Source organism: Scyliorhinus canicula, chromosome 10, assembly GCF_902713615.1.
Source record: "Scyliorhinus canicula chromosome 10, sScyCan1.1, whole genome shotgun sequence".
Classification (NCBI taxonomy): Eukaryota; Metazoa; Chordata; class Chondrichthyes; order Carcharhiniformes; family Scyliorhinidae; genus Scyliorhinus; species Scyliorhinus canicula.
Window position 1 is genome coordinate 139,960,495 of NC_052155.1, and position 22,943 is coordinate 139,983,437.

Genomic DNA, 22,943 nt, shown 5'->3' on the forward strand with positions numbered 1-22,943 from the left:
CGGAGCTATTGTCTCAAGTAAGCCAGGCTGGCAGGCTACATGATTCAGTACAATGTTTGATGTCAGAGTCAGGACATCAGGAATAGAAACAGGATTGGTTGAAGCTCCTGCAATTAATAAAGCAAGATAATCAGTGCATGATACAAAATATCATCAGTTACCATTCCTATGGGAAACGGAAAGCACTTCCTACAAAAAAAAACCCCAGTGAGGGATAAGGACCTTTTGGTCGCTGATGGACTGAGTTGTGTGCTGCTTCTTAGGGACATGAGGAAGCTTTTATGGTGCTACTGCCCCGAGGTAGTCAGATGCCTTGGAGGTAGTGGAACAACCGGAATGGCCATTGTGTTACCTTCCTGAGCGGCGCCAGCTATGGTTCACGGTGATTGGACTTGAGGAAAGCACATCACAAAGGGTCTATTGACACTGGTCTGCGAGATGGATGCATTTACCATTGATTTTCCTGCACAGTTTACAAATCATGACATGTAAATACGAATGACAAGGCTGAGGGATAGTTGCTAGTCGGTATAACTATACGAAGGATATAAATCCTAAGGGCAACACGGTAGTATTGAGGATGGCTATCTATCTAGTCGGATTCAGCTCGGGGTTATCTCTTATAGCTTGGTCATGGGGTTTTACCTGATGCATAGATTGATAATACTTGTTATTATAATTGTATACTGCACAATCATTGGATGCCTTAATATATGTTGTACGCTGGCTAGGGCTCGGATGCTGCCGATAGGCTTGGCCCATCATTATTCACCAAAGAGGACATCTCGTTACTGGTGACCATCCCACCAGACGGAAGCTGGACGGAGAGCCAGAGGCTGTAAAAATGTGATGAGGTGTTTATGTACGGAATACCGGCTCAGTTAAGTTCTGATAACGGGCCTCATTTTATTGGACAGGTTAACAAGGAGTTCTGCTCCCAGTTGGGAATACGCCAGCAGTTAGACTGTGCGTACAGACCGCAGGCGGCCGGGTTGGTTGAGAGACACAATCAGACCCTCAAAACTAAATTGGCTAAATTAAGAACGGACACGTGACTGACATGGCTTAAGTTGCTCCCCGTTGCCCTCATTCAGCTGTGGGTCACACCTGGAGGATCGGCCTGGCTCTTTCCTGCCGAGTCTTTTACGGCAGGCCCATTAGAACACCCTGGAACCTGCCTGTTCCCAGATTGGTCCAGTTTCACCATCTGACTAAAGAAAGGACTAACTATGTTCTAGCCCTCACTAACGCCCTCATGGAGCTCCATGGCCGGGTCCTCGCAGCTCACTCGTCACCGTCCCTATCACATAGCTTGCTCTCAGTGCAGCCTAGTAGTTATGTCATGGTCAAAAAAAAAATTGGACTCGGAAAGGGTCAGAGCCACGATGGGAGGGGTCTTTCCAAGTTCTCCTTACCACCCCCACTGCAGTTAAAGTGGAGGGGCGGAGTGTTTGGGTCCACCTCCACCACTGTAAAAAGGTCGGTCACTAACCTGCCTCCCTTCCCCAGCGCTGTTTTACAGGTGTGAAGCATGGTGGGGTGGCTACACACCGCCTGTGTGATCTTCGGCATCGCCTCGCTTGGAGTGACATCGGCGGCGGAAATGGAACAGGGGAATATCATCTACATCTGTAACCCCAAATGAAGTACCCAGACATTTCACCTCTGCAAAGGTGACGTTCTTTGCTGCCCCCATATACGAGGACGTGGTATGGACTCGTGGAAGGTCATCAGGTTAACGGACCATGCAGGACTTATGAAGCAATTGCACCGGTCCCAACGATGGGAAGGGAAGACTGCATGGACATTACCTTGTTTTTGGAGTATATGTAAATTTGATTTTGGATGTGTTAACCTTGGTGCCTTTCAGGTAAAATCAGACTGTGAGGAGGGAGTAGGAAGAGGTTGTGAGAGAGAGAGGGACTAGACAGAGGAAGGGCTGTGTAAGGAGGGAGGTACAACTAGACGTAGGTTATCAGGAGATGTACTTAATTTATTTAGGACCCGGAATGAGGGTAACCTGGACAGTATGAATCTCTTCTACTAGATCTACCACCACTTGTATGGCCAGGAGCGGGTTGTCTGCTACCCAAACCCCACATCGGTGTCTAGGTTATTTTCTGTTTCACCGCTTTGGGGCACTCCCCAAACTGTGGTTCATTGTCAGAGTTCCGAGCCACCGCCCGAGCAAGTTACTTTTCCCTACGATCCGGGTTCGGCCCCACCGGCTATTTGCCTTCCCCGTCCTCGGGATAATTCCCACTCACAGCAGGATAAGCTTCGACGGTGGAGGGTGTATATACCTAGCCACTTCACTCCCAATAGAGACTCCCGGTCGTGCGAGAATTGTTTCAGCAGTGAGGGGTACGGCTGTTTGCTGGTAGAGATGAAAATGAATATAACATGTCTGTTCTCCACTTGTACTGATCCAAAGTGTTGCATAACCCTGACATCAGGTCAATGCGCCTGTTACAATGCCACTTGTGTCCCGCTGACGCTAGGCATCCAGCTCCTTTGTGGCTGGGCGAATGTCTCTCATATCACTGTTGGGTCTAGGGCGTTCCGCATTGCTAGGAGGCCCGAATGGGCGTTCCAAAGCTGGATGAAATGGGCTACTAGGGGTTCCCTGCTCAATCAATACACTGATTGTGACGCTAGCCTGTACACGGAGCAAGGATACTACTTTTTCTTTAATGGTACAGCGACCAATGTTTTGTCACCCCCATTTCCCCGCCAAATTGCTATCGGGACTCTAGTCCCCACCACAGTCCCCTGCCCCACTGAGTGGATACTGCACCATAAATTGGCGTGCCGGTCAGTCTCAGCCGAATTCTGCGAAGGTTGGAAGAAACCTCAGGTTCTAGCACCCAACCGGGGCCACTCAGCCGGATGGGGAATTCTGAGCGCCTTGACACTGGGGGGGTGTGGGGGGTTCCTTGGCGGTCAACGATAGGAATTATTTTATTTGCGGCCTTACCATCCTGGGAAACAAAACCTTAGGGGCCCTCGGGGCAATAACCAGGGAATTATCTCAACTCAGGTTGTTTGTCATGCAGAACCGGTATGCTCTTGACTATCTCGCCTGCATCTTTGTGGGCCTGGCCATCCTAAAATGCGTGATGGGTAAAACGCAGGGTGTGCTGGAACAGGTAGCTGCCCCTAGAGTCTTGACTGTTAGGGTCCACGAGGGTGCAGCGGCCGATGGGGTGCTGCAATAGGATTTAGAAATGCAGCAACGAGTTTTCTTAGCTGAGGGGCCATAACTACAGCTAGGAATGATGGGTTATCATGAAATGATAAAAGGAGGGAATGAGGAAGTGAGCAAACAAATATGAGGGACAGTAGGACTCTGAGGGTAATGTGTTCACAGACAGAGAACAAAGAGATGAGCAAAGCATGGCTCGGGGGATGGTAGCCTCGTGGAGAGAGTAGTGAAAAGGATGCCGGGTAAAAAATGAGCCCAGGATAAGTGAGCCAATTAGGATATATGACCAGGTCAGGAGGTGTGTAAAATGACCAATGGGAAGTTTGTATGCGAATCTTGATGTAATTTGAAGTATATCTCCAGTGTTCCTTTGTTTGAGAGTCTCTTAATCCTGGATGCTGCAGAAGACAGTATGTGTGTCCTGCAGGTCCTATGGATTGAGTCAGCCTTGGAAGTTAGTTATAAATAAATGATATGATACCTGCAAATCCATCTCAGATTTTATTGAATCTAGACTGACAGCAAATTAATCAGGGATTAACATCAGTAAGGAGTTGATAGCAGTTGCATATTAGAGTAGCTGATAATAATAATCTTTGTATACTTACATTAACACTGCAATGAAGTTACTGTGAAAATCCCCACTTTCCAGTGCCTGTTCAGGTACAGAGGTCAAATTCAGAATGTCCAATTCACCCAACAGCCCGTCTTTCGGGACTTGTGGGAGGAAACTGGAGCACCCGGAGGAAACCCATGCAGACATAAGAACTAGGAGCAGGAGTAGGCCATCTGGCCCCTCGAGCCTGCTCCACCATTCAATGGGATCACGGCTGATCTATTGTGGACTCAGCTCCACTTTCCGGCCCGAACACCAGAACCCTTAATTCTTCAAAAAACTATCTATCTTTATCTTAAAAACATTTAATGAAGGAGCCTCAACTGCTTCACTGGACAATGAATTCCATATTTTTACAACCCTTTGGGTGAAGAAGTTCCTCCTAAACTCAGTCCTAAATCTACTTCCCCTTATTTTGAGGCGATGCCCCCTAGTTCTGCTTTCACCCGCCAGTGGAAACAACCTGCTCGCATCTATCCTATCTATTCCCTTCATAATTTTATATGTTTCTATAATATCCCCCCTCATCCTTCTAAATTCCAACGTGTACAGTCCCAATCTACTCAACCTCTCCTCGTAATCCAACCCCTTCAGCTCTGGGATTAACCTAGTGAATCTCCTCTGCACACCCTCCAGTGCCAGTACGTCCTTTCTCAAGTAAGGAGACCAAAACTGAACACAATACTCCAGGTGTGGCCTCACTAACACCTTATACAATTGCAGCATAACCTCCCTAGTCTTAAACTCCATCCCTCTAGCAATGAAGGACAAAATTCCATTTGCCTTCTTAATCACCTGTTGCACCAACTTTTTGCGACTCATGTACTAGCACACCCAGGTCTCTCTGCACAGCAGCATGTTTTAATATTTTATCATTTAAATAATAATCCCGTTTGCTGTTATTCCTACCAAAATTGATAACCTCACATTTGTCAACATTGTATTTCATCTGCCACACCCCAGCTCATTCACTTAACCTATCCAAATCCCTCTGCAGACTTCCTGTATCCTCTGCACTTTTCGCTTTCCCACTCATCATCGTGTCATCTGCAAACTTGGACACATTGCCCTTGGTCCCCAACTCCAAATTATCTATGTAAATTGTGAACAATTGTGGGCCCAACACTGATCCCTGAGGGACACCACTAGCTACTGATTGCCAACCAGAGAAACACCCATTAATCCCCACTCTTTGCTTTCTATTAATTAGCCAATCCTCTATCCATGCTACTACTTTACCCTTAATGCCATGCATCTTTATCTTATGCAGCAACCTTTTGTGTGGCACCTTGTCAAAGGCTTTCTGGAAATCCAGATATACCACATCCATTGGCTCCCCGTTATCTACTTCTCTGATAATGTCCTCAAAAAATTCCACTAAATTAGTTAGGCACGACCTGCCCTTTATGAACCCATGCTGCGTCTGCCCAATGGGACAATTTCTATCCAGATGCCTCGCTATTTCTTCCTTGATGATAGATTCCAGCATCTTCCCTACTACCGAAGTTAAGCTCACTGGCCTATAATTACCTGCTCTCTGCCTACCTCCTTTTTTTAACAGTGGTGTCACGTTTGCTCATTTCAAATCCACCGGGACCACCCCAGAGTCTAGTGAATTTAGGTAAATTGTCACGAGTGCATTTGCAAATTCTGAAGCCATCTCTTTTAGCACTCTGGGATGCATTCCATCAGGGTCAGGAGACTTGTCTACCTTTAGCCCCATTAGCTTGCCCATCACTACCTCCTTAGTGATAACAATCCTCTCAAGGTCCTCACCTGTCATAGCCTCATTTCTATCAGGCATTGGCATGTTATTTCTGCCTTCCACTGTGAAGACCGACCCAAAAAACCTGTTCAGTTCCTCAGCCATTTCCTCATCTCCCATTATTAAAACTCCCTTCTCATCCTCTAAAGGACCAATATTTACCTTAGCCACTCTTTTTTGTTTTAGCTACAAGGTTAGGCTGGAGAATGCCAGGGGTTGGTTGTTCTTGGAAAAAGGATTGAGGGGAGATTTGATAATGGTTTATGAGGTTATGACAAATTTGGATAAGGTAATGAGGAAAAACTGTTCCTGAAAGCTAATGGTACAAGGACTAAGGGATACAGATTTCAGGTTTGAGATACAGGGGGTATACAAGGACGAATGTTTTGCACCAAGTGCTAATAACCTGGAACCTAGTGTCCACGAGCAGTAAATGATTTGAAAAGGAAACGGAGTAGCACTCAAGGGAAATAAACTTTCAAGACTACGGGGAGAGGCCATGGGGAGTGGGATCAGCTGGTTTAACTGAAAGAGATCTGGCATGGGCTCAATGGCCCCCTTCTGTGGCATTAATGACTTCCTTGTATAGTTTCTCAGTAGCAGGACTGCTGTGCAGAATTACATAGAATATGGAGGACAGAAACAGGCCATTTGGCCCAACCAGTGAATGCCAACCATTATGCTCCACTCAAGCCTCTTCATAATTTAACTATCCGCATAATGCTGTATTCCTTTCTCACCTGTGGTCATTTTAAAATCATACTGCAGTCAAACCGCAGGAGGTTTGTTGTTCGCAGCCTAGATCGAGCCAGACTTTCAGTCACCGAGGGTATTTACTGTTACCTTATATGGGAACAGGTCACGTGCAGCCCACACTACCAGAGATGGGACACCTAGGGTGGGCTCAGGTGACCTGACAAAAGTCATCAATTGGACCATTGGCTGCTGGGACACCCCTCCTGAGATCTCATTGGCCGGAAGCCAGAGAAGTTTCTGGAAAAGCGAGTGGAGGGGGATAAAAGTAGGCATCTCAGAGAAAAGAGGCAGAACAAGCAGAAGCAAAAGAACAAGCAGAACAAGCAAAAGATGCAGAAGGAGCAGAACAAGCAAAAGAGCAAGCAGAAGAGGCAGAAGGAGCAGAGCAAGCAGAAGAGGCAGAAGGAGCAGAGCAAGTAGAACCAAAAGAGCAAGCAAATGAATCAGAAGGAGCAGAAGACAAGCAAAGACTCGGTGTGTGAGGTGAACCTGACCAGACCAGAAGGAAGCAAGCAAAAGTCAGCGAGAATCACCTTTGCAAAGAGGGACCAGAGGCACTCGGGGATCAATTCTACAACTTAAGACCACCTTTGCGGGTCGTACAGTCAAATCCTGGGTCTTTCTTGTATGTATAGTGGGTAATTTACGGGTTAACTATATTTAATAAAGTGTGTTGCAATATATCATCTGTATCTGTACTTTGTTCTACTTATAAATTTTATTTAATTTATTATAAATTTAGAGTACCCAATTAATGTTTTCCAATTAAGGGGCAATTTAGTGTGGCCAATCCACCTAGCCTGCACATTCTTGGGTTGTGGGGGCAAAACCCACGCAAACACGGGGAGAATGTGAAAACTCCACACGGACAGTGACCCAGAGCCTGGGTCGAACCTGGGATCTCGGTGCCGTGAGGCAGCAGTGCTAACCCACTGTGCCACCGTGCTGCCCTGTTCTACTCATAAATAAAGACATCTGGGTAAACTTTAATGACAGAGCTGGTTGAAGTATCTGAATTGGACAGATACAACACACTTGCGCTTCTCTAGATTCCCCTTAAATATTTCTATGTTTGTCCCAACTCCTCCCTGCAATAAATTACCACCACTCTTCGGAAATTTAGGAGCAACTTCTTTACCCATTTTGGTTTCTTGGAAACTATCTTATATCACTGGCTACTAGTTTTGCTCTTTTGAAACATTTCCTCTAACAATTCAATCAACATATTTCATAATTATGAAGACCCATATTAGGTTCCCTTCAGCCTTCTTTTCCAGAAAAAAAGAGATCCAGGCTATTCATCCATTCTCGACAAGTACAATCACATAGTTCTGGGATAATCCCTGTGAATTTATTCTGCACCCTCTCCACTACACGTGGCTACAGGGATGGCGCAGGCGGGAGGGATTCAGATTTCTGGATAACTGGGGCTCTTTCTGGGGAAGGTGGGACCTCTATAGACAGGATGGTCTACATCTGAACCTGAGGGGCAACAATATCCTGGGGGGGAGATTTGTTAGTGCTCTTTGGGGGGGTTTAAACTAATTCAGCAGGGGCATGGGAACCTGGATTGTAGTTTTGGGGTACGGGAGATTGAGAGTATAGAGGTCAGGAGCACAGATTTGACTTCGCAGGAGGGTGCCAGTGTTCAGGTAGGTGGTTTGAAGTGTGTCTACTTCAATGCCAGGAGTATACGAAATAAGGTAGGGGAACTGGCAGCATGGGTGGGTACCTGGGACTTCGATATTGTGGCCATTTCAGAGACATGGATAGAGCAGGGACAGGAATGGTTATTGCAGGTTCCGGGGTTTAGGTGATTTAGTAAGCTCAGAGAAGGGGGCAAAAGAGGGGGAGGTGTGGCGCTGCTCGTCAAGGACAGTATTACGGTGGCGGAAAGGATGCTAGATGGGGACTCTTCTTCTGAGGTAGTATGGGCTGAGGTTAGAAACAGGAAAGGAGAGGTCACCCTGTTGGGAGTTTTCTATAGGCCACCTAATAGTTCTAGGGATGTAGAGGAAAGGATGGCGAAGATGATTCTGGAAAAGAGCGAAAGTAACAGGGTAGTTGTTATGGGAGACTTTAACTTTCCAAATATTGACTGGAAAAGATATAGTTTGAGTACATTAGATGGGTCGTTCTTTGTACAATGTGTGCAGGAGGGTTTCCTGACACAATATGTTGACAGGCCAACAAGAGGCGAGGCCACATTGGATTTGGGTAATGAACCAGGCCAGGTGTTAGATCTGGAGGTAGGTGAGCACTTTGGAAACAGTGACCACAATTCGGTGACCTTTACGTTAGTGATGGAAAGGGATAAGTATACCCCGCAGGGCAAGCGTTATAGCTGGGGGAAGGGCAATTATGATGCCATTAGACATGACTTAGGATGTGTTGGTTGGAGAAGTAGGCTGCAAGGGTTGGGCACACTGGATATGTGGAGCTTGTTCAAGGAACAGCTATTGCATGTTCTTGATAAGTACGTACCAGTCAGGCAGGGAGGAAGGGGTTGAGCGAGGGAACCGTGGTTTACCAAAGAAGTGGAATCTCTTGTTAAGAGGAAGAAGGAGGCCTATGTGAAGATGAGGCATGACGTTTCAGTTGGGGCGCTTGATAGTTACAAGGAAGCGAGGAAGGATCTAAAGAGAGAGCTGAGACGAGCAAGGAGGGGACATGAGAAGTCTTTGGCAGGTAGGATCAAGGAAAACCCAAAAGCTTTCTATAGGTATGTCAGGAATAAAAGAATGACTAGGGTAAGAGTAGGGCCAGTCAAGGACAGTGGTGGGAAGTTGTGTGTGGAGGCTGAGGAGATAAGCGAGATACTAAATGAATACTTTTCGTCAGTATTCACTCAAGAAAAAGATAATATTGTGGAGGAGAATGCTGAGACCCAGGCTATTAGAATAGATGGCATTGAGGTGCGTAGGGAAGAAGTGTTGGCAATTCTGGACAAGGTAAAAATAGATAAGTCCCCGGGGCCGGATGGGATTTATCCTAGGATTCTCTGGGAAGCCAGGGAAGAGATTGCTGAGCCTTTGGCTTTGATTTTTAGGTCATCATTGGCTACAGGAATAGTGCCAGAGGACTGGAGGATAGCAAATGTGGTCCCTTTGTTCAAGAAGGGGAGTAGAGATAACCCCGGTAACTATAGGCCGGTGAGCCTAACGTCTGTGGTGGGTAAGGTCTTGGAGAGGATTATAAAAGATACGATTTATAATCATCTAGATAGGAATAATATGATTAGGGATAGTCAGCATGGTTTTGTGAAGGGTAGGTCATGCCTCACAAACCTTATCGAGTTCTTTGAGAAGGTGGCTGAACAGGTAGACGAGGGTAGAGCAGTTGATGTGGTGTATATGGATTTCAGTAAAGCGTTTGATAAGGTTCCCCACGGTCGGCTATTGCAGAAAATACGGAGGCTGGGGATTGAGGGTGATTTAGAGATGTGGATCAGAAATTGGCTAGTTGAAAGAAGACAGAGAGTGGTAGTTGATGGGAAATGTTCAGAATGGAGTTCAGTTACGAGTGGCGTACCACAAGGATCTGTTCTGGGGCCGTTGCTGTTTGTCATTTTTATAAATGACCTAGAGGAGAGCGCAGAAGGATGGGTGAGTAAATTTGGAGACGACACTAAAGTCGGTGGAGTTGTAGACAGTGCGGAAGGATGTTGCAGGTTACAGAGGGACATAGATAAGCTGCAGAGCTGGGCTGAGAGGTGGCAAATGGAGTTTAATGTGGAGAAGTGTGAGGTGATTCACTTTGGAAAGAATAACAGGAATGCGGTATATTTGGCTAATGGTAAAATTCTTGGTAGTGTGGATGAGCAGAGGGATCTCGGTGTCCATGTACATAGATCCCTGAAAGTTGCCACCCAGGTTGATAGGGTTGTAAAGAAGGCCTATGGTGTGTTGGCCTTTATTGGTAGAGGGATTGAGTTCCGGAGCCATGAGGTCATGTTGCAGTTGTACAAAACTCTAGTACGGCCGCATTTGGAGTATTGCGTACAGTTCTGGTCGCCTCATTATAGGAAGGACGTGGAAGCTTTGGAACGGGTGCAGAGGAGATTTACCAGGATGTTGCCTGGTATGGAGGGAAAATCTTATGAGGAAAGGCTGATGGACTTCAGGTTGTTTTCGTTAGAGAGAAGAAGGTTAAGAGGTGACTTAATAGAGGCATACAAAATGATCAGAGGGTTAGATAGGGTGGACAGCGAGAGCCTTCTCCCGCGGATGGGGGTGGCTAGCACGAGGGGACATAGCCTTAAACTGAGGGGTAATAGATATAGGACAGAGGTCAGAGGTGGGTTTTTTACGCAAAGAGTGGTGAGGCCGTGGAATGCCCTACCTGCAACAGTAGTGAACTCGCCAACATTGAGGGCATTTAAAAGTTTATTGGATAAGCATATGGATGATAAGGGCATAGTGTAGGTTAGATGGTCTTTAGTTTTTTTTTCCATGTTGGTGCAACATCGAGGGCCGAAGGGCCTGTACTGCGCTGTATCGTTCTATGTTCCACTGCCTCTATACCCATTTAATAATATGGCATAATACTTTGCAATTTAACCAAGGTTCAATACAAGTTCAACAATATTTTTTCAGTTCTTCCTCTCCAGTTCCCTATCCCAAAGGCAAGTCCTTGTTGATTATTCACCGAACCATGGCAGGGTGCTATGATGTTTACCACAGGTAGGATGCGGAGGCAGACCCCAAGTCTGTCTCTGCCAGAATGGGGATCAAACCCTGTGTTTTAAACCCACACTATGTATGCAACTGAATTAACCAATCCCCCTTTCAATTCAGTCCCTCTAGAAATTGAGAACAGGAGTAGGCTACCCGGCCTCTTGAGTCTGCTCCACCATTCAATATAATCATGGCTGACCTGTACAAGCAGCAGAATAGCACAGTGTTTGAACAAAGAACAAAGAAAATTACAGCACAGGAACAGGCCCTTCAGCCCTCCCAGCCTGCGCCGATCCAGATCCTTTATCTAAACCTGTCTCCTATTTTCCAAGGTCTACTTCCCTCTGTTCTCGCCCATTCATATACCTGTCTAGATGCTTCTTAAATGATGCTATCGTGCCCACCTCTACCACCTCCGCTGGTAAAGTGTTCCAGGCACCCACCACCCTCTGCGTAAAAGACTTTCCATGCACATCTCCCTTAAACTTTCCCCCTCTCACCTTGAAATCATGACCCCTTGTAACTGACACCCCCGCTCTTCGGAAAAGCTTGTTGCTGTCCACCCTGTCCATACCTCTCATAATTTTGTAGACCTCAATCAGGTCCCCCCTCAACCTCCATCTTTCCAATGAAAACAATCCTAATCTACTCAACCTTTCTTCATAGCTAGCACCCTCCATACCAGGCAACATCCTGGTGAACCTCCTCTGCACCCTCTCCAAGGCATCCACATCCTTCTGGTAATGTGGCGACCAGAACTGCACGCAGTATTCCAAATGTGGCCGAACCAAAGTCCTATACAACTGTAACATGACCTGCCAACTCTTGTACTCAATACCCCGTCCGATGAAGGCAAGCATGCTGTCTGCCTTCTTGACCACTCTATCAACCTGCGTTGCCACCTTCAGGGTACAATGGACCTGAACTCCCATAACTCTCTGCACATCAATTTTCCCCAAGACCCTTCCATTGACCATATAGTCCGCTCTTGAATTTGATCTTCCAAAATGCATCACCTCGCATTTGCCTGGATTGAACTCCATCTGCCATTTGTCTGCCCAACTCTCCAATCTTTCTATATTTTGTTGTATTCTCTGACAGTCCTCCTCGCTATCTGTAACTCCACCAATCTTAGTATCATCTGCAAACTTGCTAATCAGACCACCTATACCTTCCTCCAGGTCATTTATGTAGATCACAAACAACAGTGGTCCGACCACGGATCCCTGTGGAACACCGCTAGTCACCCTTCTCCATTTTGAGACACTCCCTTCCACCACTACTCTCTGTCTCCTGTTGCCCAGCCAGTTATTTATCCATCTAGCTAGTACACCCTGAACCCCATGCAACTTCACTTTTTCCATCAACCTGCTATGGGAAACTTTATCAAACGCCTTACTAAAGTCCATGTATACGACATCTACAGCCCTTCCCTCATCAATTAACTTTGTCACTTCCTCAAAGAATTCTATTAGGTTTGTAAGACATGACCTTCCCTGCACAAAACCATGCTGCCTATCACTGATAAGTCTATTTTCTTCCAGATGTGAATAGATCCTATCCCTCAGTATCTTTTCCAACAGTTTGCCTACCACTGACGTCAAACTCACAGGTCTATAATTCCCTGGATTATCCCTGCTACCCTTCTTAAACAAAGGGACAACATTAGCAATTCCCCAGTCCTCTGGGACCTCACCCGTGCTCAAGGATGCTGCAAAGATATCTGTTAAGGCCCCAGCTATTTCAACCCTCGCTTCCCTCATGAACCTGGGATAGATCCCATCTGGTCCTGGGGACTTGTCCACCTTAATGTCTTTTAGAATACCCAAAACTTCCCCCTTCCGTATGACAACTTGACGTAGAGTATTTAAACATCCACCCCTAGCCTCAACATCCGTCTTGTCCCTCTCCTTTGTGAATACCGATGCAAAGTACTCATTAAGAATCTCACCCATTTCCTCTGAGTCCACGCATAAATTCCCTCTTTTGTCTTTAAGTGGGCCAATCCTTTCTCTAGTTACCCTCTTGCTCCTTACATACGAATAAAATGCTTTGGGATTTTCCTTAACACTGTTAGCCAAAGATATTTCATGACCCCTTTTAGCCCTCTTCACAGGGCTAAACACAGCTGCTTCACAGCGCCAGGGACCCGGGTTTGATTCCTGGCTTGGGTCACTGTGCGGAGTCTGCATATTCTCTCTGTGTCTTTGTGGGTTTCCTCCGGTTTCCTCCCACAAGTCCCAAAAGACGTGCTGTTAGATAATTTGGACATTGAATTCTCCCTCAGGTGTACCCGAACAGTAACTCGGGACTCGGGGCTTTCCACAGTAACTTCATTGAAGTGTTAATGTAAGGCTATTTGTGACAATAAAGATTATTAATAAAATAAACCCAAGTGTTTGGCTTGCTTTAAAAATGGCCTACTTTAAGCAATTTGCATTTGTAGACCATAAGGCATACCAGCAGAAGTGGGCCATTCTGCCCATCGAGTGCTCTGCCATTCAGTGAGGTCATGACTGATCTGACATAATCCTCAACTCCACTTTCTTGCCTTATCCCAATAACCCTTGACTCCCTTACTGATTAAAATTCTGTGTCAGTATTGAACATACTAAACGACCCAGCCTCTACAGCTCTCTGTGGTAAAGAATTCCACACATTCACTATCCTGAGAAGAAAACATTCCTCCTTGTCAGTCTTAAATAGGCGACCCCTTACTCTGAGATTATGCCCTCTGGTGTAGACTCTCCCACATGGGAAAATAACCTCTCAGCATCCACTATGTCAAGCACCCCCCCCCCCCCCCAAGAATCGTAAATGTCTCAATAAGGTTGCCTCGCATTCTTTTAAACTCCAGTGAGCACAGGCCCAACCTACTCAACAACAACTCGTATGAAAATCCCTCCATACCCAGGATCAATCAACCTTGTGAACCTTCATTGAACTCCCTCATCCTCTCCCTGTTTAGATTCTTATATTCCAAGCAATATGTTACCAAAATGTAATATCTCATGATTTATAAGTGCACGTCTTCCTTCTTTCTTTTATATTATTGTAACATTTTCCTATTTTGTTTATGTTCCTTGACAATTTAATTTTACACGTTCCTCTACCTTTCTAATTTTGGGGTCCTTTCTCCCAATCACTTCCCTCATTAGTTATGCTCTCTTCTGTTGTCCACACCTTCAGTGTGCCAGCATAGCCTCCGGTCGCCTGAGGAACAGTGTTTGAAGACAGGACCTCAGAGCTAGCACCGAGCTTATGGTCTACAGAGCAGTAGTGGTAGCTGCCCTCCTATGTGGCTCTACATGGACTATGTACAGTAGGCACCTCCATACCCTGGTACCATCGGTGCTACCTCCACAGGGTCCTGCGAATCCATTAGCAGGATAGGCACACCAATGTGAGTGTTCTCAATCAGGACAACATCCCCAGTATTGAAGCATTGACCACGCTTAATCAGCTCCACTGGGCAGACACATCGTCTGCATGCCTGATACGAGATTCCTGAAACAAGTACGCTACTCAGGAGCTTCAACGGGGCAAGAAAGTCCAGGGGGGCAGAGAAAACAATTCAAAGACACCCCTTCAAAAAGTTCAACATCCCCAACGACACCTGGTAATCTCCGGCCCAAGACCATCCGGAGTGGATGAACCTGGGAAGGAGCTGAACACCGAGCGTTGCATCGCAGAGAGCAAGCTGCAGTCAAGCGTCAACAGAGAAAGGAGTGCATGGCAGCCCAGGAACCCCACCCACCCGCTCCTCCAACCACTGTCTGCCCCCCCCTGTGACAGACACTATAGGTCAGGTATTTTAAAAGTGGGGTCGCAACCCACGGGTGGGTCAGGGCAGGTCGCAGAGCCAGCCAACGCAGAATTCCCGATCGCGGGAATTCGCGGACAACAGCCGCAGTAGCCGGCTTTTAACAATGTTGGCTGCGAGCGGCTTTAAAAATGGCAACTGTAACCAGCTAAAAAAATGTGGGCGCACTGTACATACGTGCCCGCTCATTAGTGCGCATGCGGCCCGAGTGTTGGGACCTGAACCCGGGGTCAAAGTGCGATAACGGCATGCCGGCAGCTGACTGCGTGTCGCCTCTCTGACCGATTTGTCCTCTCTGACCGATTTGTTTTTTGAAGAATAAAGGGATTAAGGGTTATGGTGTTCGGGCCGGAAAGTGGAGCTGAGTCCACAAAAGATCAGCCATGATCTAATTGAATGGCGGAGCAGGCTCGAGGGGCCAGATGGCCTACTCCTGCTCCTAGTTCTTATGATCACCGGTGACGAACAAGGCTATGACCGCAATCTGTTTTGTATCCCTAAACATTACTCAAATGATCTGGAGAGAGTATATATTCCTCATGGTTTAATCATGGACAGAACTGAACGTTTGGCACAGGATATAATTAAAGCCATCGGAAATCATCACATTGTCGCCCTCTGTGTACTGAAGGGTGTGAAGTTTTTTGCTGACCTTTTAGACTACATTAAAGCATTGAATCGAATCAGTGACCAATTAATCCATATGACAGTGGTCTTCGTCCGCTTGAAGAGTTGCTGTCCTGATCAGTCAACAGGGGAGCTACTCAGAGTTTACGAAATCCACGCTTTCTTCGAGAAATTGTCCTCTCTGACCGATTTGTTTGCTGATGAAACTTGGACGCTAACTATGTCTTACTTTGCAGACATCTTTTCAATTCTAAATGAACTGAACCTCAGATTGCAAGGGAAGGATGATGATTGTTTTTGGCACTGTGAAGAAATCGCAGCTTTCCAAAAGTAATTGAAAGTTTGGCAATCGCGAGTGGAAAGCCAAAATCACTACATGTTCCCCACACATTGAAGTAAGGAAATAATGCATTAGTAAAGAAACTGTAAATGGACTGGCAAGCCAGGTCAGCCGGCGTGGGTGGCGAAGGTCAGCAAAAATGGGACCCCAGAAAAAAAAGTTTGAAAAACACTGCTATAGGTCATGCATTGCACTCAGTCACCTGAGAACTCATTGTTGGTGTGGAAGCAAATCATCCTCGACCCCGTGGGACTACGTAAGGGAAGTGATGTACTGCATGTACACACCTCTTTCTTTACTCTCAATTTTCCCTTATCCCTTTATTGGTCTCTTTGCGTTAATATTATTTCCGGGACGGTCAGTTGAAAATGTTATTTCACGTATTGGATGAAATAAAAGTCAACCGTCAATGTCCCTGCGTCCCCCGCCCCTTTCTTAACAGTCTTCATTCTTTTCCGGAGTTGGGAGATATGTATATTAACTTTACATACCAGGTCCGGAGAGGTGGCATTACACGCTTTGGTGACAAAACATAAATAACTTGGGATGTGCCTGCTTCAGCTTCCTGGTGAGAAAGGCAAGAGAGGAACTTTGTGCTACAAGCTGCGACTGTGTGACAGCAGAAACCCTACCTCTGCCCTGATTCGATGTATTTACACAGAGTGTCGTCTACTTCCAAGAGGCAGTAATCCTCCGAGCTGAAACTCTCACTGAACGACAGGCACTGAGCCACCGGTTGCAACTCGGCTGGGTCCAGTTTGGCGACCTGCAAAGTTGCCTGGATCTCCTGCAGAGTCCTCATGCTGCTGGGGGTGACTGTGCTGAGCTGGGCTGGCAGAAACTCCATCCATCAGCCAGCAGATAGAGAGAGAGATATCCCCCAGACCGGAAACATTCAGGAATTGGATACTGTAACCAATCAGAACTGAGGGCGGGAGAAATGTCGATTTCCCAGCAAGAAATCGCGCGCCATCTGAAATTGGCCGGACTGAGAGGCGGAAATGAGTTTTTTTGTTTTAAACCAGTGGCCTGCTGTGAACGTTACAAACCATTCCAATTTTGAGCCAAGTATACGCTTCTAGTGAATGGGATACTGGATTGAGTGCATAAGGGTTGGAGGATTTACGAGATGTGATTTACAGTCTGGTAGACTGGGGAAGCTGAACACGGCAGCAAAGTCATTCTTTAATATTTTATCACCTTACTACTGCTGCCTGTGATTTTCATCCTGTTCCTCAGTGACCCCATCCAATCCCCACGTTTTTCTTCCCAATTCCGCTGCCTCATAGCGCCAGGGAACCGGGTTCGATTCTGGACTTTGGTAACTGGAATTTGCACTTTCTCCTGGTGTCTGTGTGGGTTTCCTCTGGGTGCTCCAGTTTCCTCCCACAATCCAAAGATGCGTAGGTTACGTGGATTGGCCATGTTAAACTGTCCCTTAGTGTCCAACGATTAGATGAGGTTACAAGGTTACGGAGATGGGCAGGGGAGTGGGTTTACGTAGGGTGCTCTTTCAGAGGGTCGATGCAGACTTAATGGGCCGAATGACCTCCTTCTGCACGGTCGTAATTCTATGACTCAGTGCAAGATGTGCAAGAAAATTGGGCCACTTGGGAGTGAAACTAGGTGCACTTTTTCATACGAATTAGGAGCAAAAATAGAGTAGGCCACTCGGACTCGATCTGATCCACCATTCACTGAGATCATGGCTGATTTGATTGTAACCTCAATCCCACATTGCTGCCAAAATGGGTGTGGAAATCTGTAATTCTGGCCCCCAAAGGCTGTATTGCTGGGACAATTGAAACTTTAAGGCTGCCAAGGACAGATTTTTGTCCTTTAAGGTATGAAGGGATTTGCATGAGAAATGTGTAAATGGAGTTGAGGTACAAAGAACAAATGAAGAACAAAGAAAAGTACAGCACAGGAACAGGCCCTTCAGCCCTCCAAGCCTGCGCCAACCATGCTGCCCGTCGAAACTAAAATCTTCTACACTTCCTGGGGCCATATCCCTTTATTCTCATCCTATTCATGTATTTGTCAAGATGCCTCTTAAATGTCACTATCGTCCCTGCTTCCACCACCTCCTCCGGCAGCGAGTTCCAGGCACCCACTACCCTCTGTGTAAAAAAACTTGCCTTGTACATCTCCTCTAAACCTTGCCCCTCGCACCTTAAACCTATGCCCCCTAGTAATTGACCCCTCTACCCTGGGAAAAAGCCTCTGACTATCCACTCTGTCTATACCCCTCATAATTTTGTAGACCTCTATCAGGTCGCCCCTCAACCTCCATCGTTCCAGTGAGAACAAACCGAGTTTATTCAACCTCTCCTCATAGCTAATGCCCTCCATACCAGGCAACATCCTGGTAATCTCTTCTGCACCCTCTCTAAATCCTCCACATCCTTCTGGTAGTGTGGCAACAAGAATTTAACACTACGCCAAATGTGGCCTAACTAAGGTTCTATACAGCTGCAACATGACTTGCCAATTCTTATCCTCAGTGCCCCGGCCAATGAAGGCAAGCATGCCGTATGCCTTCTTGACTACCTTCTCCACCTGTGTTGCCCCTTTCAGTGACTTGTAGACCAAGATCTCTGAGTGTCAATTCTCTTGAGGGTTCTACCATTCACTGTATATTCCCTACCTGCATTAGACCTTCAAAAATGCATTACCTCACATTTGTCCGGATTAAACTCCATCTGCCATCTCTCCGCCCAAGTCTCCAAACGATCTAAATCCTGCTGTATCCTCTGACATTCCTCATCGCTATCCGCAATTCCACCAACCTTTGTGTCGTCTGCAAATTTACTAATCAGACCAGTTACATTTTCCTCCAAATCATTTATATATACTACGAACAGCAAAGGTCCCAGTACTGATCCCTGCGGAACACCACTAGTCACAGCCCTCCAATCAGAAAAGCACCCTTCCATTGTTGCCTGGTATGAACATAGAACATAGAACACTACAGCGCAGTACGGGCCCTTCGGCCCTGGATGTTGCGCCGACCTGTGAAACCATCTGAAGCCTATCTGACTTACACTATTCCATTTTCATCCATATGTCTATCCACTGACCACTTAAATGCCCTTAAAGTTGGCGTGTCTACTACTGTTGCAGGCAGGGCGTTCACACCCCTACTACTCTCTGAGTAAAGAAACTGCCTCTGACATCTGTCCTATATCTATCACCCCTCAATTTAAAGCTATGTCCCCTCGTGTTGGTCATCACCATCCGAGGAAAAAGACTCTCACTGTCCACCCTATCTAACCCTTTGACTATCTTATATGTCTCTATTAAGTCACCTCTCAGCCTTCTCCTCTAACGAAAACAACCTCAATTCCCTGAGCCTTTCCTCATAAGACCTTCCCTCCATACCAGGCAACATCCTAGTAAATCTCCTCTGAACCCTTTCCAAAGCTTCCACATCCTTCCTATAATGTGGTGACCAGAACTGCACGCAGTACTCCAGGTGCGGCCGCACCAGAGTTATGTACAGCTGCAGCATGACCTTGTAGTTCCGAAACTCAATCCCCCGACTGATAAAGGCTAGCACACCATATGCCTTCTTAACAGCCCTATTAACCTGGGTGGCAACTTTCAGGGATTTATGTACCTGGATGCCGAGATCTCTCTGTCCATCTACACTACCAAGAATCTTGCCATTAGCCCAGTACTCTGCATTCCTGTTACTCCTTCCAAAGTGAACCACCTCACACTTTTCCGCATTAAACTCCATCTGCCACCTCTCAGCCCAGCTCTGCAGCTTATCTATATCCCTCTGTATCCTATAACATCCTTCAGCACTATCCACAACTCCACCGACCTTCGTGTCATCTGCAAATTTACTAACCCATCCTTCTACACCCTCTTCCAGGTCATTTATAAAAATGACAAACAGCAGTGGCCCCAAAACAGATCCTTGCGGTACACCACTAGTAACTGAACTCCAGGATGAACATTTGCCATCAACCACCACCCTCTGTCTTCTTTCAGCTAGCCAATTACTGATCCAAACCGCTAAATCACCTTCAATCCCATACTTCCTTATTTTCTGCAATAGCCTACCGTGGAGAACCTTACCAAACGCCTTACTGAAATCCATATACACCACATCAACCGCTTTACCCTCATCCACCTGTTTGGTGACCTTCTCAAAAAACTCAATAAGGTTTGTGAGGCATGACCTACCCTTCACAAAACCGTGTTGACTATCACTAATCAACTTGTTCTTTTCAAGGTGATTATAAACCCTATCTCTTATAACCTTTTCCAACATTTTACCCACAACCGAAGTAAGGCTCACAGGTCTATAATTACCAGGGTTGTCTCTACTCCCCTTCTTGAACAAGGGGACAACATTTGCTATCCTCCAGTCTTCCGGCACTATTCCTGTCGACAAAGACGACATAAAGATCAAGGACAAAGGCTCTGCAATCTCCTCCCTGGCTTCCCAGAGAATCCTAGGATAAATCCCATCTGACCCAGGGGACTTATCTATTTTGACATTTTCCAAAATTGCTAACACCTCCTTTTGAACCTCAATTTCATCTAGCCTGGTCGACTGAACCTGAGTGTTCTCCTCGACAACATTGTCTTTCTCCAGTGTAAACACTGACGAAAAATATCCATTTAAACGCTTCCCCTATCTCCTCTGATTCCACACACAACTTTCCACTACTATCCTTGATTGGCCCTAATCTTACTCTAGTCATTCTTTTGTTCCTGATATACCTATAGAAAGCCTTAGGGTTTTCCTTGATCCTATCCGCCAATGACTTTTCGTGTCCTCTCCTCGCTCTTCTTAACTCTCCCTTTAGGTCCTTCCTGGCTAACTTGTAACTCTCAAGTGCCCTAACTGAGCCTTCATGTCTCATCCTAACATAAGCCTTCTTCCTCTTGACAAGTGCTTCAACTTCCTTAGTAAACCACGGTTCCCTTGCTCGACAACTTCCTCCCTGCCTGACAGGTACATACTTATCAAGGACACGCAGTAGCTGTTCCTTGAAAAAGCTCCACATTTCGATTGTACCCATCCCCTGCAGTTTCCTTCCCCATCCTATACATCCTAAATCTTGCCGAATAGCATCATAATTGCCTTTCCCCCCAGCTATAATTCTTGCCTTGCGGTATATACCTATCCCTGCCCATTGCTAAAGTAATCATAACCGAGTTGTGATCACTATCACCAAAGTGCTCCTATGGAGGGAAGGTCTTACGAGGAAAGGCTCAGGGACTTGAGGTTATAGAACATAGAACAGTACAGCACAGAACAGGCCCTTCGACCCTCGATGTTGTGCCGAGCCATGATCACCCTACTCAAACACACGTATCCACCCTATACCCGTAACCCAACAACCACCCCCCCCTTAACCTTACTTTTTAGGACACTACGGGCAATTTAGCATGGCCAATCCACCTAACCCGCACATCTTTGGACTGTGGGAGGAAACCGGAGCACCCGGAGGAAACCCACGCACACACGGGGAGGACGTGCAGACTCCGCACAGACAGTGACCCAGCCGGGAATCGAACCTGGGACCCTGGAGCTGTGAAGCATTTATGCTAACCACCATGCTACCGTGTTGCCCAAGGTTGTTTTCATTAGAGAGGAGAAGGCTGAGAGGTGACTTAATAGAGACATATAAGATAGTCAGAGGGTTAGATAGGGTGGACAGTGAGAGTCTCTTTCCTCGGATGGTGATGACCAACACGAGGGAACATAGCTTTAAATTGAGGGGTGAGACTCGCCAACTTTAAGGGCATTTAAGTGGTCACTGGATAGACATATGGATGAAAATGGATTAGTGTAGGTCAGATAGGCTTCAGATGGTTTCACAGGTCAGCGCAACATCGAGGGCCGAAGGGCCCGTACTGCGCTGTAATGTTCTATGTTCTATGAAGTTCCTCCTTTCTGTTCACTCGCTTCAAAATTGATGTTCACAATTCAATTAAAATTAATTACTAGACTTGACTTTATCTTCCTCTTCTTTTCTGCTAATTTTCTCAGTCTTTTAGAAATGATCATTTGGGACAAAATTAACAGTCAGCTGGGTAAATGCAGATTAATTGAAGGACGTCAGCATGAATTTGTTGAGGGCAAATCTGCTTGAATTTTTGAATGAGGAAACAGAATGGATAAGCTTAACGCTGTTGAAATGCTGCATACGGACTGTCAAAAGTCATTTGATAATGTGCCTCATAACAGGATCTGAGGAATATAGGAACTTTTAAAAAATATTTATTTTTCTGAATGTGGGGTGTCACTGGCTAGGTCAGCACTTGGGCCATCCCAAATTGCTCGGGAAGATTAATCAAGGAATCGTAGAATTCACAGTGCAGAAGGAGGCCATTCGCCCCATCGGGTCTGCACCGGTCCTTGTAAAGAGCACCCAACCTAAGCCCACACCTGCACCCTGTCCCTGTAACCCCATGTTTGAACCAAATGTTGGAATTCAAGTGGCAATCGGAAGATGGATACATAATTGGCTGTTTGACAGTGGCGAAGATTATTTTTCAAACTGGAGAAGACACGGGGATCTGTGCTGGGTCCCCTATTATTCGTCATTTATATAAATGCCTTAGATGACTATGTGGGGGGGGTAGAATTGGGAAGTTTGCGGATGACACAACGATAGGACGAGTGGTTGACAGTCAGGCTGAAAGTCTTGGGTTATGGAAGATATAGACGGGATGGTCAAATGGGTAGAAGTGGCAGATGGAATTTTTAATCCTGAACAGTGTGAGGTGTTACACTTTGGAAGGAGCAATCTGATGAGGAAATATTCAATGAATGGCACAACACTGGGAACTCCTGAGGAACAAAGATACCTTGACATGTTTGTAAATAGATCTCTGAAGGCACAGGAGCAGGTTAATAGGCTGGTGAAGAAGGCATATGGTATACTTGCCTTTATCAATCACGGCATAGATTACAAAAGCAAGGAAGCCATATTGGAGTTATACAGAGCATTCGTGAGGCCACAGCTGGGGTACTGTGTGCAGTTCTGGTCGCCACATTATAGCAATGTTGTGAATGCACTAGAGCGGGTGCAGAGGCGTTTCACCAGGATGTTGCCTGGGATGGAACAATTTAGTTATGAAGACAGGTTGGACAGGCTTGGGGTATTTT

General features: G+C 46.2%; 1 protein-coding gene across 3 annotated transcripts in view; it reads right to left on the reverse strand.

Moving 5' to 3' along the window:
* The window catches only part of dscc1 (DNA replication and sister chromatid cohesion 1), a 67,683-nt gene extending 50,975 nt beyond the window's left edge, over positions 1-16,708 (reverse strand). The window contains exon 1 of one of the 3 annotated variants that reach the window (XM_038809794.1): positions 16,441-16,708. In XM_038809794.1, the coding sequence (XP_038665722.1) occupies positions 16,441-16,655 (215 nt within the window). In that variant the 5' untranslated portion in view covers positions 16,656-16,708. Of the gene's footprint in view, positions 1-16,299 lie in introns of all 3 variants that reach the window. The other 2 variants (XM_038809793.1, XM_038809795.1) reach the window with 2 other exon arrangements.
* Between the last annotated feature and the right edge of the window lie 6,235 nt (positions 16,709-22,943).